General features: G+C 50.9%; 1 protein-coding gene and 1 long non-coding RNA gene across 2 annotated transcripts; one reads left to right on the plus strand and one right to left on the minus strand.

Annotated features, from left to right (window-relative positions):
* Positions 1-1,441: 1,441 nt before the first annotated feature.
* On the minus strand, positions 1,442-16,337 carry DDX24 (DEAD-box helicase 24). Its single transcript, XM_024567979.4, has 9 exons — positions 16,237-16,337; positions 14,137-14,856; positions 10,568-11,101; positions 9,376-9,529; positions 8,372-8,887; positions 6,385-6,460; positions 5,466-5,654; positions 4,074-4,203; positions 1,442-2,440 (listed from the first exon to the last, which is right to left on the minus strand). The coding sequence occupies exons 2-9, from the start codon at positions 14,849-14,851 to the stop codon at positions 2,163-2,165; spliced, it is 2,592 nt and encodes an 863-aa protein (XP_024423747.2). The 5' UTR covers positions 14,852-14,856; positions 16,237-16,337; the 3' UTR covers positions 1,442-2,162.
* On the plus strand, positions 4,220-7,739 carry LOC123480491 (uncharacterized). Its single transcript, XR_006656521.2, has 3 exons — positions 4,220-5,101; positions 6,595-6,709; positions 7,419-7,739. It is a non-coding gene; the product is annotated as an uncharacterized lncRNA (long non-coding RNA).
* Positions 16,338-18,081: the final 1,744 nt, after the last annotated feature.

The following is an 18,081-nucleotide window of genomic DNA, read 5'->3' on the forward strand; positions in this document are numbered from 1 at the left end:
ACTGTATAAATGTAACTACTCCTTAACTAGGGGCAAAGAGCTCGGAGCTGCTGCCAGGTAAAAACAAGTTGCTGGGCTGGGGGAAACAAGGTAGAGGGCCGGATTTGGCTCACGGGCCTTGTGTTTGCCACCTGTGCCCTACAGCTTCCCAAGGCAGTGGGTGAAAACATTTCCTATCATTAGAATGGTTTCCCTGACAACTTTTGTCCTGGCTTATTAGTATTTGGTACCTGCAGGGCTTGTGGGTGAGTGGATTGGGGGTGGTGCTAGCTCCTCACTTCTCCTTGAGTGGAAGGTCCAGATATTCAGGAAGTCCTGCCCTTGGGCTGGAGGCATCAAAGGAATCACAGGCCTCACCAAAGCCTCACCTCATCAGGTCAGAGAGCCGAAGTGCCTGGGAGGCTGGCCTCATCTTTTAACACCCCATTAACATGTTACCCCAGGAAAATAAATAAGACTTGCAGTGAGAAGGGCAGGGTGTCAATGGCCATTAGTGGATCTGTTTGGCCTGTGACAAGTGGCCCTGGGGCTGCTAAGGGACTTGAGCCTCCTGAAACCCCCGTGCATTATTTGGAAAATGGACAGTCCCCCGCCATCCTCTGAGGGCTGTCACTCAGCAGCTGACCTCACAGTCTAGGGCCGTTTGCTTCCGCATCGTCCTCTCCAGGTCACTGGTGACACTGGGGAGACATCCCCTGGCAACACTGCTGTCTTTGCAGACCAAAGCAGTTTCTGAACTTACTCTGGGCCCACAGGGACACACCCAGGGGCACATCCAAGCCCAGCTGTGCCACCTGGCCGCTGTGCGACCCCAAGGAAGTCTTAGGCAGTGTCAACCTTCTCAGCTACAAAAAGGGACACTAAGACTTATGTCTCAAGGCCCTGACGGAGATGAGGCAAAACGACGATTCAAGTAGCTGATGGCACCTCACAGTGCCCGGTACTTGGTCTACACATGACGACACCTGAACCTGAGTTTAGACCAATACACTGCTGCAGTCACCCAAAGGGGCCGAGGGAACACTGCTGCCATCCTTCCAGCCTTGCCGACCACGGGGCTGGGGGGTACCCGTTTAGAAGCCCAGACTCAGCTGTACAGAATCCGTGCTTCTCCCCTGATTGAGGCAACTGTGGCTCCTCATCCAGACTGACCCAGAGAAAGTCAGGGCGGCCCCGGGAGGCCACCAGTCCCCTCGGCACACGTTTACACCGTGCTCTGACCTGAGCTGAAGGGATGCAAGGGGCAATAAAGCAGCCTCTGCTCTCAAGGAGCTCCACAAAGACACAGAGTGTGGCAAGTACTGTGAAGCGGGTAAGCATGGGTACCTTGAGAGCCCACAGCAGGTGCACTCTCTAGGGGCCTCAGGGACCTAGAAGACACGAAGCAGTGCCCAAGGATGAGAAAGGCACCAGGCCGAGGAAAAAGCTTTTGCAAAGGCTCAGGACAAGAGAAGGGGCATATGGGATCATGGGAAGCTACCAGTTCTGTCACAGAGGAGGGGGACAGAGAGGCAAGGCCAGAGAGAAGGCCTAGGACCAGGTCCTGACTACCTCACACACAAGTGCCTCTGATGTTAAAGAAGCCTGTGTTCTCCTGGAACCTGGGGGTGGTGACCTCTTCCCTGCCTGCCTCCCGGAGTGGCTCAGACAAAACAATAGCTGTGAGCGAGCGGCAGGGAGCCCAGCAGCTAAGGATTCTGCTGTGGGGAAAAGCAGGAACACAGGCTGAGGACCCAGGCAGCGGCGATTTTACAGTGATCTGCAAAACTCTCTGGCCTCCTGCTCCGTCCACGCTGCCCAGGGGGGTGAGACACCGCCATGTACATCCTGCAGCCGGGGGACTATGACAGCATCCCCCACACTCTGGCTACAAAGACAGGATGACATGCTAGTTCAACTGTTTTTAATTAAGGAAATCAAGTCGAACGTACAAGCCTGTAAACACTGACATACGGAAATACATAAGCTACGGCAAAAAAGTCTTACTTCAGAAGCAACACAAATCTGTACGAGGCCCCTCCCACGATGGGGGCGGTATGGAAAAGAGGGAGACTTTTGTAAGCGGGGTGACAGTGGAATGGAACAAAAGATGGAAAATTTCCCATATAACCACGGGGCACAGACACAATGTGTGGCTGCTGGCGGACTCTGACTCGGGGCAGTTAGCGTGCACTTGTACTTGGCTGTGGCTCTTCCTGCTGCCCTTCTGTTTTTGGCTTTGGCTTCTTCTTCTTCTGCTGCTGTTTGGAGAGGCAGCTCAAAGCAGACTCACCATTTCCTGGGGCAGGCCTGAGCGCAGGGGGCTTGCCAGCCTGAGTTGGATACTTGGTTTTCAGGTCATCTTTAAACAACGGTTGGGAGAGTAAATGGCGCAGCTCCTTCTTCAGCACCTTCATCTGCTTTTGTCTCCGACGCTCTTCTTGCTGGTCAGCTTTTCCTCCTTGAAACACAATACGAAAAAGATCTTATGTACTAGAAGACTGTTTCCCTTGATGGAGAATACTCTGATGAAAAATGTTCTGGAACTCTTGGACAGGCAGAGCTCAAAAGTTCTTGCAGAAACTAGTGTTAGCTAACTTCTAACACAGTTTAGGGGGGACAGATCCTCGGGGCCACTCTATCCTTCACCTCTCACAAAAACCCTCTAAGTCCTGGAAACTTAAAGGTTACCTGCTGAAGGTCACAGAGTTAGCTGTCAAAGAGATTGGAACCCAAGTCTCTGGACTTGAGTATGTTTTCTTCCTATGATCCACCCGCTTGCAGCCCAGGGTTTGACAACTCAGTAGCGGCAAACTCCTCAGGAGACAGGAAATGCCGTCTCTGCGCCCAGCTCTCCCGTACCTCCCCACCAGCACTGTGACGGCCCTGCAAAGGCGGGCACAGACAAAGGGCTCCACGCCAGCCTGTCCTCAGGAGGGAAAGCCAGAGCCTCGTGCACCTACAGCCCCAGCCCCAGGCCCGAGCTACCAGAGGACTAGCTCGCTGTCATCAAGCCCAGCGGTCTGGTTTCCAGCTTCCACGCTGAACAGACAGTAACATATCTGCCTCTGAATCTGCTGATTTTGGCACTGAGATGCCAACATCCCAGCTGGGCTGCTCGCTTATGGGCTGGAAAGAGCACTGGTGTTGTCAGTTCCAGATGTGGTTCTGCCACTTCTTAGACTCGGGAGCTTCCTGAGGCAGGGACTACACAGATCCACCCCTGAATCCTTAGCCTCGGGCCCAGGAAATGCCTGGCAGTGTAGCTGTTCTCCTACACAAACTACTTCTCCTCTGTGAGCCCCTGGCTCTCGTATGTAAAAGGCTGATTATTCCTGCTATTTGTCACAAGAGTGTGACCATCAGATGAGACGATGACCAAAGTGCCTCATTAGCTTGGAAGACAGGAGCAGTAGTAACGATGACAACAAATAACTTAAACCCTGGCTGGCATGGCTCAGTGGACTGAGTGCCAGCCTGCGAACCAAAGGGTCGCTGGTTCGATCCCCAGTTAGGGCACGTGCCTAGGTTGCAGGCCAGGTCCCCAGTAGGGGACCTGTGAGAGGCAACCACACATTGATGTTTCTCTCCGTCTCTAAAGATAAGTAAAATCTTTTTATAAATAAGTAACTTAAAATGCATCAAATACTTTCTACTTGCCATAGTTATAAGCACTTCACAACCATCAAGTCAGGCCCTCTTCCCAGCAGCCCCACAACACAGGCACTTTATAACCTGCATTCTATAAATGAGGACAGCCTAGGGACCAGAGGTCAAGGACCCTGACCGGGTTACAGAGCCAGTTAGGGGAGCGGGCCAGCACTCAGACATGGGCAGCCTGGCCATGGGGCCCGCTCCCGAGGTCATTCTCTCTCCTCCACAGTGGGTGGCAGCCAAAGGCTGCAGACAGACAAGACAGAGGGAACAAAGGCTGGGACGAGGGCCTGTCGCAGAGAAGGAAAAGGCATCTTGTGGATTTTGACAGGACCCCTGGTAGTTCCAACAGGGGAGGTTCCAACAAGACAAAGGCTGACGGGAAAACAGACGTAAACAAGCTGAATGCACCTGCGCTGCAGTCCCAGCAGCCCACTCACCCTTGTACATCTCCTCATCCAGCTCAATCTCAAGGGCAGCGGCCGCCTGCTCAATCCAAGAGTTGTGCAGACACGCCTGGAAGTTCCGGTACTCGGCTTTCTCGATCTGCCGGGCCAACTGGATTCGCCCCTGGGTGAACGGAACAGAAAGTGTTCGTGTGACGACGCATTCAGGCCTCTGGGAACCAAAGTCTATTCAGGTTGCATTTTGGGTTTTTTAAGAAATGCTCTTGGGACCAGCAGTCCCTGATAAAGAAGCAGAGGGCAATCACTACACATGAGTGAACGCAGGAAACCACAGGAGCCGGCTTTCCAAACAAACCCCAGGAGCCTCCCTTGGAAGCCCACTTGGCTCGGCCTGACGATCTACAGGTGCCCGACGGAAATGCCTTCCCAGGCACCACAGCTGGCTTCCACCCCCAGCCCTGAAACACCCCCAGCCCTGAGGTCGGCCCGGCCCTCAATCACAGGGATTACAAACTCGCAGTACTGCCCTCCCTCTCTTCCACGCCATGCTTTCGGAAAAACGTTTCAACCCTCCCTCTTGTGGGTGCTGGAGCCAGACAGCAGTCACAGGACACCCCCCCCCCCCAAAAAAAGGGAGCGATTTTGCGATGTGAGGGAAAGGAGCCATGAAAAGCCAGGGGGGCCCCTAATGTCCTCACTAACGGGAATCCTCTGTACCCACTTTCCGTCTTCATCTCCCCCATGTTTCCCCAAAGTCCTTGAAATGTTCCATGCTTTTGCTCCTCAATTCCTGGAATTCCCTCTCCTCTTCACATCTCCACGTCTCTGCCGAGAGGAGGCTCGGCGAAAACCTCATCTCCTCCCAATTCGACCGCGCACCCACTAGCCCCACAGTGCTCCGCCTGCTTCTGAACGTTAGCATGGGCTGAGCATGGGCTCGGCCTGCCTCACAAGCCAGTGTACCTCCCTGGGGAACGCACCCCGCTATCTGATGCGCTCTGGTCCACGGGAAGCGGCCCCCACTCAGCGAGCGTCCAGGAAGTTGGAACACAACACCTAAGGTAGGTATTACCGGCACCTGCTTCAGGACCGTGGCCGACCTTGAGTATCTGCCTCGTAAGACATGCTGAGCTCACTGCCCTGCAACCACCCCACGGGATGGCCAGACAGCAGCGCCCTGGTCCAGAGGAGGCGGACGATGGTGGAGGCTTTAGGGGAAGGCGGATCAGGAAGGAAATTCCACCCTTTCGGCCACTCACCCTTCCTTCCTTATGCCAGGAACAGTGCCCCACTCCACACTGTTACGAATCTCCCTGTTTTGCTCCTGGCAGAACCATTCTTTAGTTTCTCAGGGTTCTACTTCCAAAGTCAGGGAGCAGCATGACCCCTCCCCTCATTAGCAATGGGCTTTTAACTTCTTTTTACCTTGACTGCGTCCATGTACTTTGTCTGCACAGGGAAGAATGGGATATCCTCATCTTTCTTGAGGGTTTTGTAAATCTTCTTGAAGTTGATCATGTCCTCGGGCCCAATCAGCATCAGGCTGAGACCCTCATTGGCGGCACGAGCAGTTCGACCACTTCGGTGGACATAAATCTCCGAGGTGCGGGGTACCTGCCGAGGGAGAACTGCGAGTCAGCATGTGGCCATCACCAAACACGGCTCTTCCCCTCAGGGCCAGGAGCCCTCTCAGCCAGGCAGCCAGGACCCTCTCTGGCACCAGGGACTGAGCCAACCCTTCTCTCTGTCCCACATTCAAACTGTCCCCAGGTTTACTGCCAGTTCACCGTGTAGGCTCTGCCCTCCCATGCGCCCTGCCCTGGATCAGGCCCTCATGGCTAACCTGCCCATATCATGCAGCTTGCCGAAATCCGAGAGAGAGGGCTCTCTGATATCAGACAATGCCAAAGGCTCTGAAAATAAATCTCACCGAGTGTTCTAACAATGGCAGCAGCTGGCTGGGCACTAGATGCCAGTGGCATTCTCTGCTGCACGAGGCCTCAGGACCAACAATTCCGCCTCCCTCCCTCCCTCCATCTCTGCATGAAAACCCCCCCATTTGGCCCTGGCTGGTGCAGATCAGTGGCCTGAGCACCAGCCGGTGACCTAGGTCACCGGTTTGATTCCCAGTCGGGGCACATGCCTGGGCTGCAGGCCAGGTCCCCAGTTGGGGACGTGTGAGAGGCAACTGATGGATGTACCTCTCACACACTGATGTTTCTCTCCCTTTCTCCCTCCCTTCCCCTCTCTCTAAAAATAAATAAATAAATAAAGTCTTTAAAAAATAAATAAAAATTCCCCATTCGATGCTGGGAGATGCCTACAAGCTCCCTGATGCCCCTACCTGGTAATGGATGACATGCTGGACTTTAGGAATATCCAAGCCCCGAGCCGCCACATCTGTTGCCAGGAGAACACAACTGTGGTAGAGAAAGAGAGCTCTTTAATACCTAAGAGCTGCCACTAATTAAATTCTTACCACCTGCTCTGAACACTGCAATCCTTATGAACACTCCACAAGTTAACACTACTTATCTCCCTTTTATGGATTTAGAAACAGGCTCAAAGAGGTGCCTTCCCAAGGCACACGGATGGCTGTAACCGACAAGCCGCCCTCTGCAACACTGAAGACCACTCCAGGGAACTAAGTGAAGCCACACACATTCCAGGTTGGTGACCACTTACTTCCCTCCAGTCACACAGATGTCCTTGCTCTTCCTCAAACATGCTGAACGTGCCCTTTGCCTTTAAGCCTTTGAACTTGCTATACCTTAGGTCTTAAAAGGTCTTCCTCAGATACTCACAACTCCTTTCTTCCATTCTCTGCTCAAATCTCACCATGCACACACAGCCTGCACTCCCCACACACCTTTACTATTTAGCACTTAGTATCACCTGACAAACTATGTACTTACTTCTCATTATTTCCCTCCACTGGAATGTGAACTCCATAGGACTTTGCATTATTCTCTGTGCTATTACTAGCCCCTAGAGCAGTGCCTGGCTGCAAAGCAAGCCCTTGACAGTGTGTGTGGGGTGATGTTTCTCAATGTGTGTATGTATTGTTCAAGAAAAGTTGGAAGCACCTGAGGTCTGTTTTAAAAACTTAAGATCCTGGGCCCCTCAAGGTCCAAACTCCTTTAATCTATGAAACATGAATGGACAATATGATGCAAACAAACTAAAGTTTGTAAAACATTAGACCATTGTTCTAAGTCAAGGTCGGCAAGCTTTCTCTGCGAAGGGCCAGACTGTAAATTACTTTGGGCTCTGTGGATGGTAGTCTCTGTTGAAACTGCTCAGCTCTGCTGTTACAGTGCAAAAGCAGGCTGGACAATACGTTAATGAACCTTGCTGTGTTCCAAACTTCACTTACAGAAAGAAGCGGTGAGCCGGGTCTGGCCCACGGGCCATTTGGCCAACCCCGATCCAGTAAACCGCGAACTCTACCTACCAACACTCAAAGGAAGGTAAACCAGACACTTGTTCTAAAACTAATCACCCAGTAACCTGACAAAAACCGCTATGGGCAAACGCCAGCTCAGAGTCAGCCTCAACTTGCCAGACCCTCATCTTGCCACCGTGTACCCCGCTGCCTGAGCCCCAGCCTGGCCCTGAAGCAGACGGGACAATGACAGCAGGCAGGGCATGGTGTGTGCTCTGGGGCCTGCCAGGCTGTCGGAGGCCCAGCTCTGCCAGGCCGAGAAACCCTGGGCAGGCTGATTAGCTTCTCTAGAGCTTACTTTTTTCACCTATAAAATGAGAATAATGGTAGTAAGTGATATTAAAGCTAACATTTAGCAAGTACATACTGCATGCCAGGCATTGTTCTAAAGATTTTTTATATGCATAAATTCACTTATCTTCCTAACAGCCCTCCAAGGTGTCTTCTATTATTATACTAATTATGAGAAAACTGAAACAGAGAAGAAATTTGACCAGCTAAAAGTGGCACAGCCAGGATTTGATCTCAGGCCGTCTGGTTCCAATCTGTGCTCATAACCATCCATCTATTCTGCTTCTCGAGAACGTCAGAAGTGAACGTAGTGATGGCTCTAAAACGCCAGCACAGTATTTGATCTACTGGCAAGTGTTCGATTATGTTAGGTAATGTTGTCCTCACTGCTCACTGTTAAGGAAGTTTCTGTTGGGCACTACCTGCAGCCAACTGCATTAGATGAGGGTGAGCCTGCCTCCCGCTGTGCAAACAAAGAGCACCTTCTACTGATAAGGCTGCCATGACAGAAGGGAACTTCCCGCCATCTCCCCATCATCCTGGCAACCTGGACCCAATGGCTAGAGGCGGGGCTCTAGGGACAAGCCTGACTTACTCTTCCAGACGGGCAAACTGCTCCAGGTTTCTGAGCCTCTGCTTCTGGTGCATGCAAGCGTGTAGGGTCAGCGGCATGATGTCTAAGACTTTGAGGAGCCCAGAGAGGCGTTTGATGCAGGAGATGCTGTTGGCAAACACGAGGGTGCGGCCAGGGTGCTGCATCAGGAAGTAGTACAGATACAAGTCTTTCTCATCATTCTCACAGTGGATCTTGGTCTCTGTCAGTGTCTCCACTGTGGCTTCATTTCTTGTGAGGTCAATGACCTTGGGCTTGCCCCTCATGCCAATCTTCTGCATGAGAAGGTCAAGTTTGGCAGTTTTGTCAATTTTCTTGGTGTGCTTCTTATGAAGGATTCGAGCAGGAGCTTGATGTACCAGGGTCAGTGTAGCAGAAAAAACAAGTGTCTGTCGCTTTGGGTTGTACTGGGAGTCACTGAGCATCTCTAGCAGCTGTGAGAGCTCAGCAAAGTGGCCTTTCTCAACCATGCGGTCAGCCTCATCAATCACCAGGCACCTGTAGATGCAGACACCTGAGTTGGTTAACAGCCGGTAAGAGGAACCATCTGGAGCAGGAGTCCCCAGCCCCCGGCCCGCACACCAGTACCAGTCTGTGGCCTGTTAGGAACTGGGCTGCACAGCAGGAGGTGAGCAGTGGGTGAGCAAGCGGAGCTACTTCACATTACCATCTAAACTCTACCTCCTGTCCTCCTGTCTCCCCCCAAACCCCTGCCGTGGAAAAATTGTATTCACGAAACGGGTCCCTAGGGCCAAAAAGGTTGGAAACTGCTGATCTAAAGCAATCTACTACCACTCCCACCCTCAACACATCCCCCCACCCCGCCTCGCCGCAAGGGCCACGGTTTTCTAAAGGCCAGGGTCTAGCCGTCTAGTACCACTCCACAGCATTTTGTGACAGGGAGAAGGCACTGCACACGCTCCCATGTCACCTCAGGCCCACTTCAGAACGGAGGGTGAGGGGGAAGGGCAGCCACTGCCTCTCACCTGAGCTGCCGAAGGTTGCTCAAATGAGGGTGCTTTTCCTTAACCAGCTCCCAGAGCCGTCCTGGAGTGGCGACCACAATCTCAGGCTGGCGGTTCAGCATCCTCTGCTGTTTCTGCGTGGACATTCCACCAACCAAAATAGCAGTTTTAATTCCTATGGCACACAAAACATAAGGGACACTGTTACCCTGTCTTGCCGCTTTTCTTCCATGGCTGACACAGGCACCCCCAGGTTAGCAGAGGCAGTCAGTGACCAGCATGGCCCCCCTCTCCAGGGGGTGACTGTTGGTGCCACCCCTAGAGGACTTACCAAGTCTTCTATGAGCTGGGCCATATCTATGTCCCCTACCCCATCTCTTTCTACTCCCACCTCCCCAACCACAATGGAGGGACACACTTGAACCCAGGCGAGCTTACACCCAAAGCTCCAGAGCAACTGAGCAGTGGCCCACCACGGTGCTGGAGTGAGGCTCCCGGCAGCTGTGACTCGCCTCCCCAAGGAAGCCCTGCGTGTCCTCTCAACCAGAGTTGACCTAACTCTCCTCTGATGCCTCATGTTCTTCTCTCCTCTCTCGTGGAGGACTTCTCCAGGCATCCAGTGTGGAAGCAGCACAGTCGCGCAGGCAAAGCACTCAGCAGAGTACTCGCACGCAGGAAGAGCCTGGTAACTGACTGCTGCTGTTATAAAATTCAGATGCGCACTGTGCAGTGAGTGCTTCCCAAACGGAGCTCCACGGGAGAACTAAGTGCTCTAAGTACCCATTAGGTGACCTAATGCTCTAAAGCAGAGGCCAGTGAAGTTTCTGCTAAAGGGTCAATTGTAAACACCTTTGGCTCTGTGGTCTAAATGGCTCTGTCACAACTACTCTGTCCCCACTCTGCCTTGGGGGTACAGAAGCCACCATGGACAGTGTGTGACGGAATGGGTGTGGCTGCACTTTATTTACAAAAACAGGTACTTTGCCAAACCCTGCCCGAAGTATACATTGTCTCATGAATTAATTTCCTGTGCATCTACAGTGGCATTAGCTCCGCGTCATTCTTTGGATAACTGAGAAAGTGTCACTCAGTTTTCTGCTGGGCTTCATTCTCTGACAGACGAGGAAGGGCAGCAGCCACAGCTCATTCACCTTCGCCACCCCAGCACCTAGGATCTCTCAGGAGATGTTTATTAAATAGAACTAAAGCTCACCTGTAAACCTGGCCACAGCATCCATGTGCTGTTTGACTTGGACGGCTAGTTCTCGAGTGGGGGTCAGAACCAGTCCAAGGAGAGGACGCTTTGGATGTGCTTTGCAGGTTACAGTTTCCCCACCCAACTCTTGTTCCAGCTTTCCAGTCCACTCTTCATCAAGCTTTTCCTGTCTGTCCTCATCCTGCTTGGGGACAGGCGTCTCCCTGATCAGGGAAGAAGGTCCTTCACCAGCATCGTCATCACAGAAGGGCAGCACCTGGTCTGAGACGGCAGCTCCAGTCTTGGCTCTTGCCTTGCTGGGTGGTGCTCCAGGCTTCGTTCCAGCCTCACTGGGCAGTGGTTCACCTTCAATTCCAATCTCACCCGACAACGCTCCAGTCCCAGCTCCAGCCTTGCCTGGTGGCCCTGCCTCGGCTCCAGTCTCACCAGGGGCTGCTGCTGTGTTACTCAGAGGGGGAGCAGGCTTCTTCACCTGCCACTGCAGCACTGAATGGATCATTGGAATGGCAAAGGCAAGAGTTTTCCCACTTCCTAGGAGTAAAACAAGTAAACAAAAACTGTGAATCAACAGATGCATATACTTTTGTCCAGGGTTCCTTCTTTTACACAGAATAAGGCACCCTTGAAATGGCAAAGTGCCACCCTGACCAACCCAAAGCCCCTCCACCCTACATAAGGTTCCTTAGAGCACTGAATCTGTAATTTAGGGGCCTGAGGAAAAGCTGGCAAACTGGCACTGAACCCTGAAGTCGCCAATGTGAACTACGGACGAATGTCCGAGCGATGAAACCCCAAAGACGTGGAGAAGTTGTGTACATGTGTGGGTTGTTGCTGCTACGGAACAACACGTGGGGGTGGAGATTAAAGAACGGAGATCTCTATCCTACTCTCCCAAGACCTTTCTTTGGTGCAAGAGGAGGGATTTAAAAAAAAAATTCTGCCCTGGCCGGTGTGACTCAGTGGACTGAGTGCCGGCCCAAGAACCAAAAGATCACTGGTTCCATTCGCAGTCAGAGCACATGCCAGGGTTGCAGGCCAGGTCCCTGGCTGGGGAAGTGTGAGAGGCCACCAACCAGTGGATGTGTCTCTCACACATCAATGTTTCTCTCCCGCTCTCTCTCCCTCCCTCACCCGCTCTCAAAAAATAAATAACATTTTAAAAAATATTAAAAAACAAACAAAACACCTCAAGGTGAGAATTTCAAGTACTGTAGTTCCAAAGGTATAAAGCCTAAGCAGAAACAAATAAATGAGCTCTGGAAGAAGAATCCTTTATCATAGACCTCAAAAAATCATCAAAAATAATTTTCAGAGGAAAAGGAGCAGCTCTCAGTATCAAAAAATCCACAAGGAAACGAGTTAGTGTAAGCAAGAACTAGAAGGAAAAAAAAGAGCAAAAACAGACCCGAAACACTTCAGGTAGGAAAAACAGACTTTTCATCAGAAACAATGAAACTAGAAGACAGTGTAACAATATTTGTACTCGAAGACTTGAAAAAGTAACCAACCATCTAGATCTCTACACGTAGTAAAAATCTCTTTCAGAACAAACGCAAAATAAATACTTCTTTAGGCATACAAAACCTGAAATAATTTATCACCAGTAGACCTGAACTATAAAAAATATTAAAGGAAGCCTTTCATGCAGAAGAAAATCTGGACCAACAAAAAATGAAGAGCACCAGAATGGTAACATGAGTAAGTATAAAAGATGTCATTTTCTTATTTAAATTTCTCTTTAAAATAGTTGACCAGTTAAAGCAAAAATAATAAAAATGTATTTTGGGATTTCTAACATGTATAAAGTATGAAACAAAACCCACAAAGGACAAGAAAAATGGAAAAATCAGAGGCTGCCTGGGGATAAAAGGGGGGAGGCCAGGGAAGGAGATTACAAAGGGGTCCGAAGCACCTGGTGGGGCTGATGGGCATATGCCTCGTCTACATGGCGGTGGTCTGCCCACAGCCCCCATCTTTCTGAACCTCTGACCTGCAGGTTCCAACATTCCACGCGGGGGGCCTGGTAAGAGCTGAGGTATAAATCCACTGTCAGGCTCTAGCCACAGGGGCTCACAACCACCTTGCCTCTCTGCCTCCAGAACCCCACTTCCAGGCCCCTAGAGCCGACCGTCACAAAGACCCAGGCTGGAATCGAGGCAGTACCACTCCCAGCTACACGGCTTAGCGAAAGACAACGTCTGAAAGACATCTGTCCTCTGTCACACCCAGTTTCCGCATCAGTAAGATGCAGATAATAATGGAACTTACCTCAGGGTGGTTGTGAGAACTTAACATAGGGCTTGATGTGTTTTAAATGCTAAGTTAGTGTCTAAGTCGTTATTACCTCAATTCCCCTTTCGTGAGCTCTCCTAGCTCTTCCGTCTGTGTGACTCTAACGAAGGACCTCACCCCACGTCTCCCGACCCCTCTTCCAGAAGGCACTAAGTGTTTAGATGGTCTAGTCCCATGCCACACGATGCAGTAGCCACCAGCCACATATGGCCACTGAGCACTGAGGATGTGGTTACTCTAATTCGAGACGCGCTGCAAGTTCCAGATACACACCGATTTTGAGAACTTTGTATAAAAAGGAATGTAGGTTACTCTCTGGAGCATTTGAGATCTTAGCTCCGTATATATGGTCAGTTTGGCTCAAATAAACTCTTATGAAAAATAAACAGTAATAAAAAAACATGTGAAAGAGCTCATTAATAATTCTACATAAATTACATGCCAAAGATTTTTTAATATTATTGGTTAAACATATCATTAAAATTAATTTCACCTCTTCTTTTGTACCTTTTTAACACTGCTCCTAGGTAATTTAAAATTACGCACGTGGCTCACGTTTATACACATCACTGCTGGTCTAGGTGGACCACCAGTTCCAGGCAGTAAAGCTCCTCCCCCCAGTCCCCAGTTTAGTCCACCCAGGGAGTCCACCTGTCACTCTTCTAAGTCTGCGATGGCCTGGGGAATGAGGCAACGCTTTCCCTCAAAGCCTAGGCCCAGCAGTCACCCCACGCCAAGTGTGCTACGTGGTTACCTACCACACACTCAAATCCTTCCAACGACAATAAACTCACCAACTCCCAGAGCCGTCCTGTGCATCCTTGCACAACTCCAGAATGTGACACTTCTTCCGTGTACTAATGAAGGTCTACCTCTCCAGAGGGCTGATCTGGGCCCTACTTTAACCCTGAGCCATTCAGAAAAGGCTGGAGAACAGGAAAAAACTACCATCCGCAGCTCACTTACAATGACTGTGTAAATTTTAGTTCACTGTAGCATTCACATTTAACCCACAGAGCAAAAGAAACGGGTACTGCTGTTATCCCCGTTTTACAGTGGGGCCTACACTGCTCAGAGAGATGACGTGACTTGCTGAGGGCACCAGTCAGAGCTGGCAGATTGCAACCCAGAGCGGGCTGACTTCTCAACACCGCCACTCACCACTGCTTTCGTGGTTCTGCTCCCAGCAGCACCTCCCCCAGTCGCCCAGGCTGTTAGCAGCCACAGGCTAAACCCAGAAGCAACCTTGCCCTGGCCAGAGAAGGGTGCCTCACCAGTCTCAGCAGCCCCAAGGATGTCCAGCTTGTCACGGATGGCAGGTGCCAAGGTCAGAGCCTGGATGGGCGTGGGTGCAGTGAAGCCTAGAAAGCTGAGCGCGCGGAGAACTGGCTTGGGTACAAACAGATCCTTCCAGGCTGACACGTCCGCCTTCTGGTCATGCACTTCAGGCACCCATGTCTTTGCTCTTTTGGCTTCCTTTGCAGTAGGAGCCTGGGAAGGCTCTGGGGGTTTCTTCCCTTTCTTTTTCTTCTTTTTCGGAACAGTCAGGGCCAGGCTTCCTGGCGCCGCCTCCCCAACCTCTGAATCTGGACACACTGTGCCATCTCCCTGGGGCTCTGGCTCTACATCTTTGACCTGAAACTCTTTCTGGGCACTGGGTCCTTCAGTGTCTGCATCTTTCCTCTTCTTCAACTTCATTTTTTTCTTTGAGGAGCTACACTCTCCTTCCCCCTGTCCTTCCGAAACAGCTTGAGCCTTTCTCTTCTTGGGCTCCTCCTTGGAGAAGAGACTGGAGGGATTCCTGGCAGGGGAGACCAACCGGTAATCCGTCAGTTCCTCAAAGCACACCAGGTCATCCATCTGTCCATCTGCAAATACACTTGGGTCAATCTTCACCTGCTTCCATTTTCCCACCACTTTGATTCCCTTCGTCTGAAATTTGCCACAGCTTTCGGACTGTGGCCTTGATTTTGTCTCCTTCAACTTCATGGTTGCTGAAAAGGAGAAATGTTCCATTAGGTCACCAGCTGAGAAGCACGGGGTCTGAGGCAACAAATATCTTCTAAGCGGCCCATAGACTGTCGCGCCCTGCAAGGAAGTGAGGGCCCAGGGATGGCTCTACCACTGAGGCTCCCGCAGGTACTAGAGATCAGCGGAGAGAAATACACCACGGGGAGCAAACACAGGGCCCGTGGGCCGAATCCAGCCCCGCACCTTGTTTCTACCTGGTGGCAGCACCGCGCTCTCACTTCACTGGTAAGTAGTAGTTACGTTTATACAGTCCTAAAATTACGTTCAGCCCTTTGAAAGCAGTCGCGAGGCTGATGTGAAAATGAGTCTGACTCTCTGAAATACACCCTCAAAGCAGCAGGTGGCCCGGAACAGGGGGGACACAGAAGGTGGAGCAAAGGCACACAAGACAGATCCGGTTTGGATTCCAGATCCAATTCTGCTTGTGCGCCATGGAGAGCCCTGCTGAATCCTCTCCCAACCTCAGCGGTCTCATCCTTTTAAAAGGAGGGAGGGCCTAATAATAATAAAGAAGTCACAAAATGTTTGATGCAAAGCATGGAGGATAAATTCTGCCCCACCCAAGCCATTTTGAAGGCAGAATAAAAATCTGGGGTTTTTTTTTGGGGGGGGGCGGTGACTGATGGGAGATCACTTCATTGAAAGTGAACAGAACTGCCTTCCTTCCCAGGTCTTGCCTCAAGACGGCAAATGTCTGTCCCACCATTCCGGCCTTTGCCAAACAGCTTAAAAATATCCATCTTTTTCATTACATGTGAACTGATTAAGAAAAATAGCGTCCTGCAGAAAAGGCAAAAGTGAGGCCCGGTTCAAACAAGACCCACTCGCCAGCTCTGAGGCTGTGCTGGCCATACTGATGATCTCTGGGCCTCAGTTTCCCCGTCTGTAAAATAGGGGCGGTGAGGCTATTGGCTTCACTGGATCCTCACACGTATACAAAAAGGTGACGCACGTCAAAAAACGCACAGCATGGCGCCTCGCGAGCGTAGCGGCCCGCGGGAGGGCTCGTCCATCGAACCGGCTCGTCAGGAGCACAAACAACCCGAACTCAACCGCCACAGGCGTGCGCGACGCTCACGCACGTGGGGGCGCCGAGCGCTGCCTGCAGATCGAGCCGGGTCCCTACTCCAAGCGCCCCGGGACCGGCGTCGCGACTCGTCTTAGGCACGGGCCGCGGCACGAAGCGGAGAAGACGAGGCCGTAGCCTCGACGCCCACCAAATGGCCTTCGCGCGGGGTCGGCAGGAGGCCGGCCTGTCTGCACCCGAGAATCCAGTGGACGCAGAGCCCCGCGATGGACGCCCGGGAGCCTGCCCCCAGCTCCTCTCCAGCCCCGTCACGCACCGTGTGGAGACGCCGCCACGGATCGCTCCGATGTCGTGGGACGAACCTCAGAAGACGACACGATCTTCTCTCAGAGGCAGCACCTCCCGCAGTTCCGGGGCGGAGCTTCCTCTGGCACTTGCGACTCTCTGCGGCAGGAAGTCCCGCCCCCATTCTAGACGCAGCCATTTGATTCGCTACCGGGTGGTACCAAGCAGATCCGCAGTGTGGGCGTGGAGAGGGCGGAGGATCTAGGTTTCGGGGGCGTTGCACTTCCCGCGGTTAGGGGACAGGGGGAGGTTACTGTGCTCCGGTGGCCAGCTCCGGCTCTGGGACACAACCGTTTTCTACTTGTAGTGCAGGAGCTGCTTACGTGTGAGTGTGCCTGTAGTCTTGCAAATGTTTTAGCAATTAATTTGCAACCCAACCAGCCCGCATTGGAGGTTCTGTTTTCCGCAGTTTTCTCATGCCTCACCTGTTCACTGATAGGGAAGGTGGGTTCGTGCCCAGGCTTGAACCACCAAGCTAAACTGGCTCCTTTCTTATATGTAGAGAAATCCGCTTCACAGTCTGGGGAATCTTGGGAAGCCCTAAAGCAGTGGTCCCCAACCTCTTTGGCCACAGGAACCGATTTTGTAGAAGACAAGTTTTCTGGGGGCGGGGGGCAGGGATGGTTTCCAGATGATTCAGGTGCGTTACATTTATTGTGCACTTTATTTCTATTATTGTTACATTGTAATATATAATGAAGTAATTATGCAACTCACCATAATGCAGAATCAGTGCAAGCCCAAAGCTTATGTCTAGTCTACTCTGTTATCTTGTTTTGGGCGCTGTCACTGTAGAAAACCCTGCTTCACAAAGGATATTAGAAATGGAAGCAGGCTTTTCAGTGCTTTTGTGGCAATCTCAGGATATTCTGCCTTGACTTTAATCCAAAACGTATGGAGATTTGAAGTTGTCTCAAACATACTTGTTTTAAATGATTATGCTATTACATTTGTCCCATTACAATTTTACCCCTTTGCCTGCCTCCGCCCTGTACCTTCCTTCCCTCCAGCTTTCCTTCCCTTAGTTCACATCCATGGGTTGTGCAAGTTCTTTGGCTTCTCCAGTTCCTGTATTTTTAACATCCACCAGTCTATTTTGTACCTACAAATTATGCTTCTTATTTCCCTCTACCTTCTCCCCCATTCTCCCCACTCCCCCTCACAGCTGATAACTCTCCACGATATCTCTATTTCTGTGATTTTGTTTCTGTTCTGGTTGTTTGCTTAGTTTGTTTTTGTTGGGTTTTTTTTAATATTCAGTTGTTGATAGTTGTGCACTTGTTGCCTTTTTAATGTGCATGGTTTTGATCAAGTCTCTAACATTTCATATAATAATGGCTTGGTGATGATAAACTCCTTTAGCTTTACCTTGTCTGGAAAGCTCTTTATCTGCCCTTCCATTCTAAATGATAGCTTTGCTGGATAATCTAGGCTGTAGGTCCTTGCTTTTTGTCACTTTGAATAATTCTTGCCAGTCCTTTCTTGTTTGCAGTTTCTTTTGAGAAATCTGCTGATAGTCTTATGGGAACTCCTTTGCACATAACTCTGCTTTTCTCTTGCTGCTTTTGAGATTCTATCTTTATCTTTAACCTTTGGAATTTTAATTATGACGTGTCTTGGTGTGGTCCTCTTTGGGTCCAACTTGTTTGGGACTCTCTCTGCTTCTTGGACTTGTATGTCTATTTCCTTCACCAGATTAGGGAAGTTTTCTTCCATTATTTTTTTTTTTCAGATGAGTTTTCACTTTCTTGCTCTTCCTTTTCTCCTTGTGGCATCCCTATGATTCAGATGTTGGCATGTTTGGAGATGTCCCAGA

This window comes from Desmodus rotundus, chromosome 7, assembly GCF_022682495.2.
Source record: "Desmodus rotundus isolate HL8 chromosome 7, HLdesRot8A.1, whole genome shotgun sequence".
NCBI lineage: Eukaryota > Metazoa > Chordata > Mammalia > Chiroptera > Phyllostomidae > Desmodus > Desmodus rotundus.

Coding starts and splice junctions, on each gene's coding strand:
- DDX24 (XM_024567979.4), bottom strand. CDS start 14,851: ATGAAGTTGAAGGAGACAAAATCAAGGCCACAGTCCGAAAGCTGTGGC. Junction 6,461..8,371: donor CAGTTTGCCCGTCTGGAAGA/GTAAGTCAGGCT, acceptor TCTCTACCACAG/TTGTGTTCTCCTGGCAACAG. Junction 2,441..4,073: donor GGATGAGGAGATGTACAAGG/GTGAGTGGGCTG, acceptor TTGTGTTTCAAG/GAGGAAAAGCTGACCAGCAA.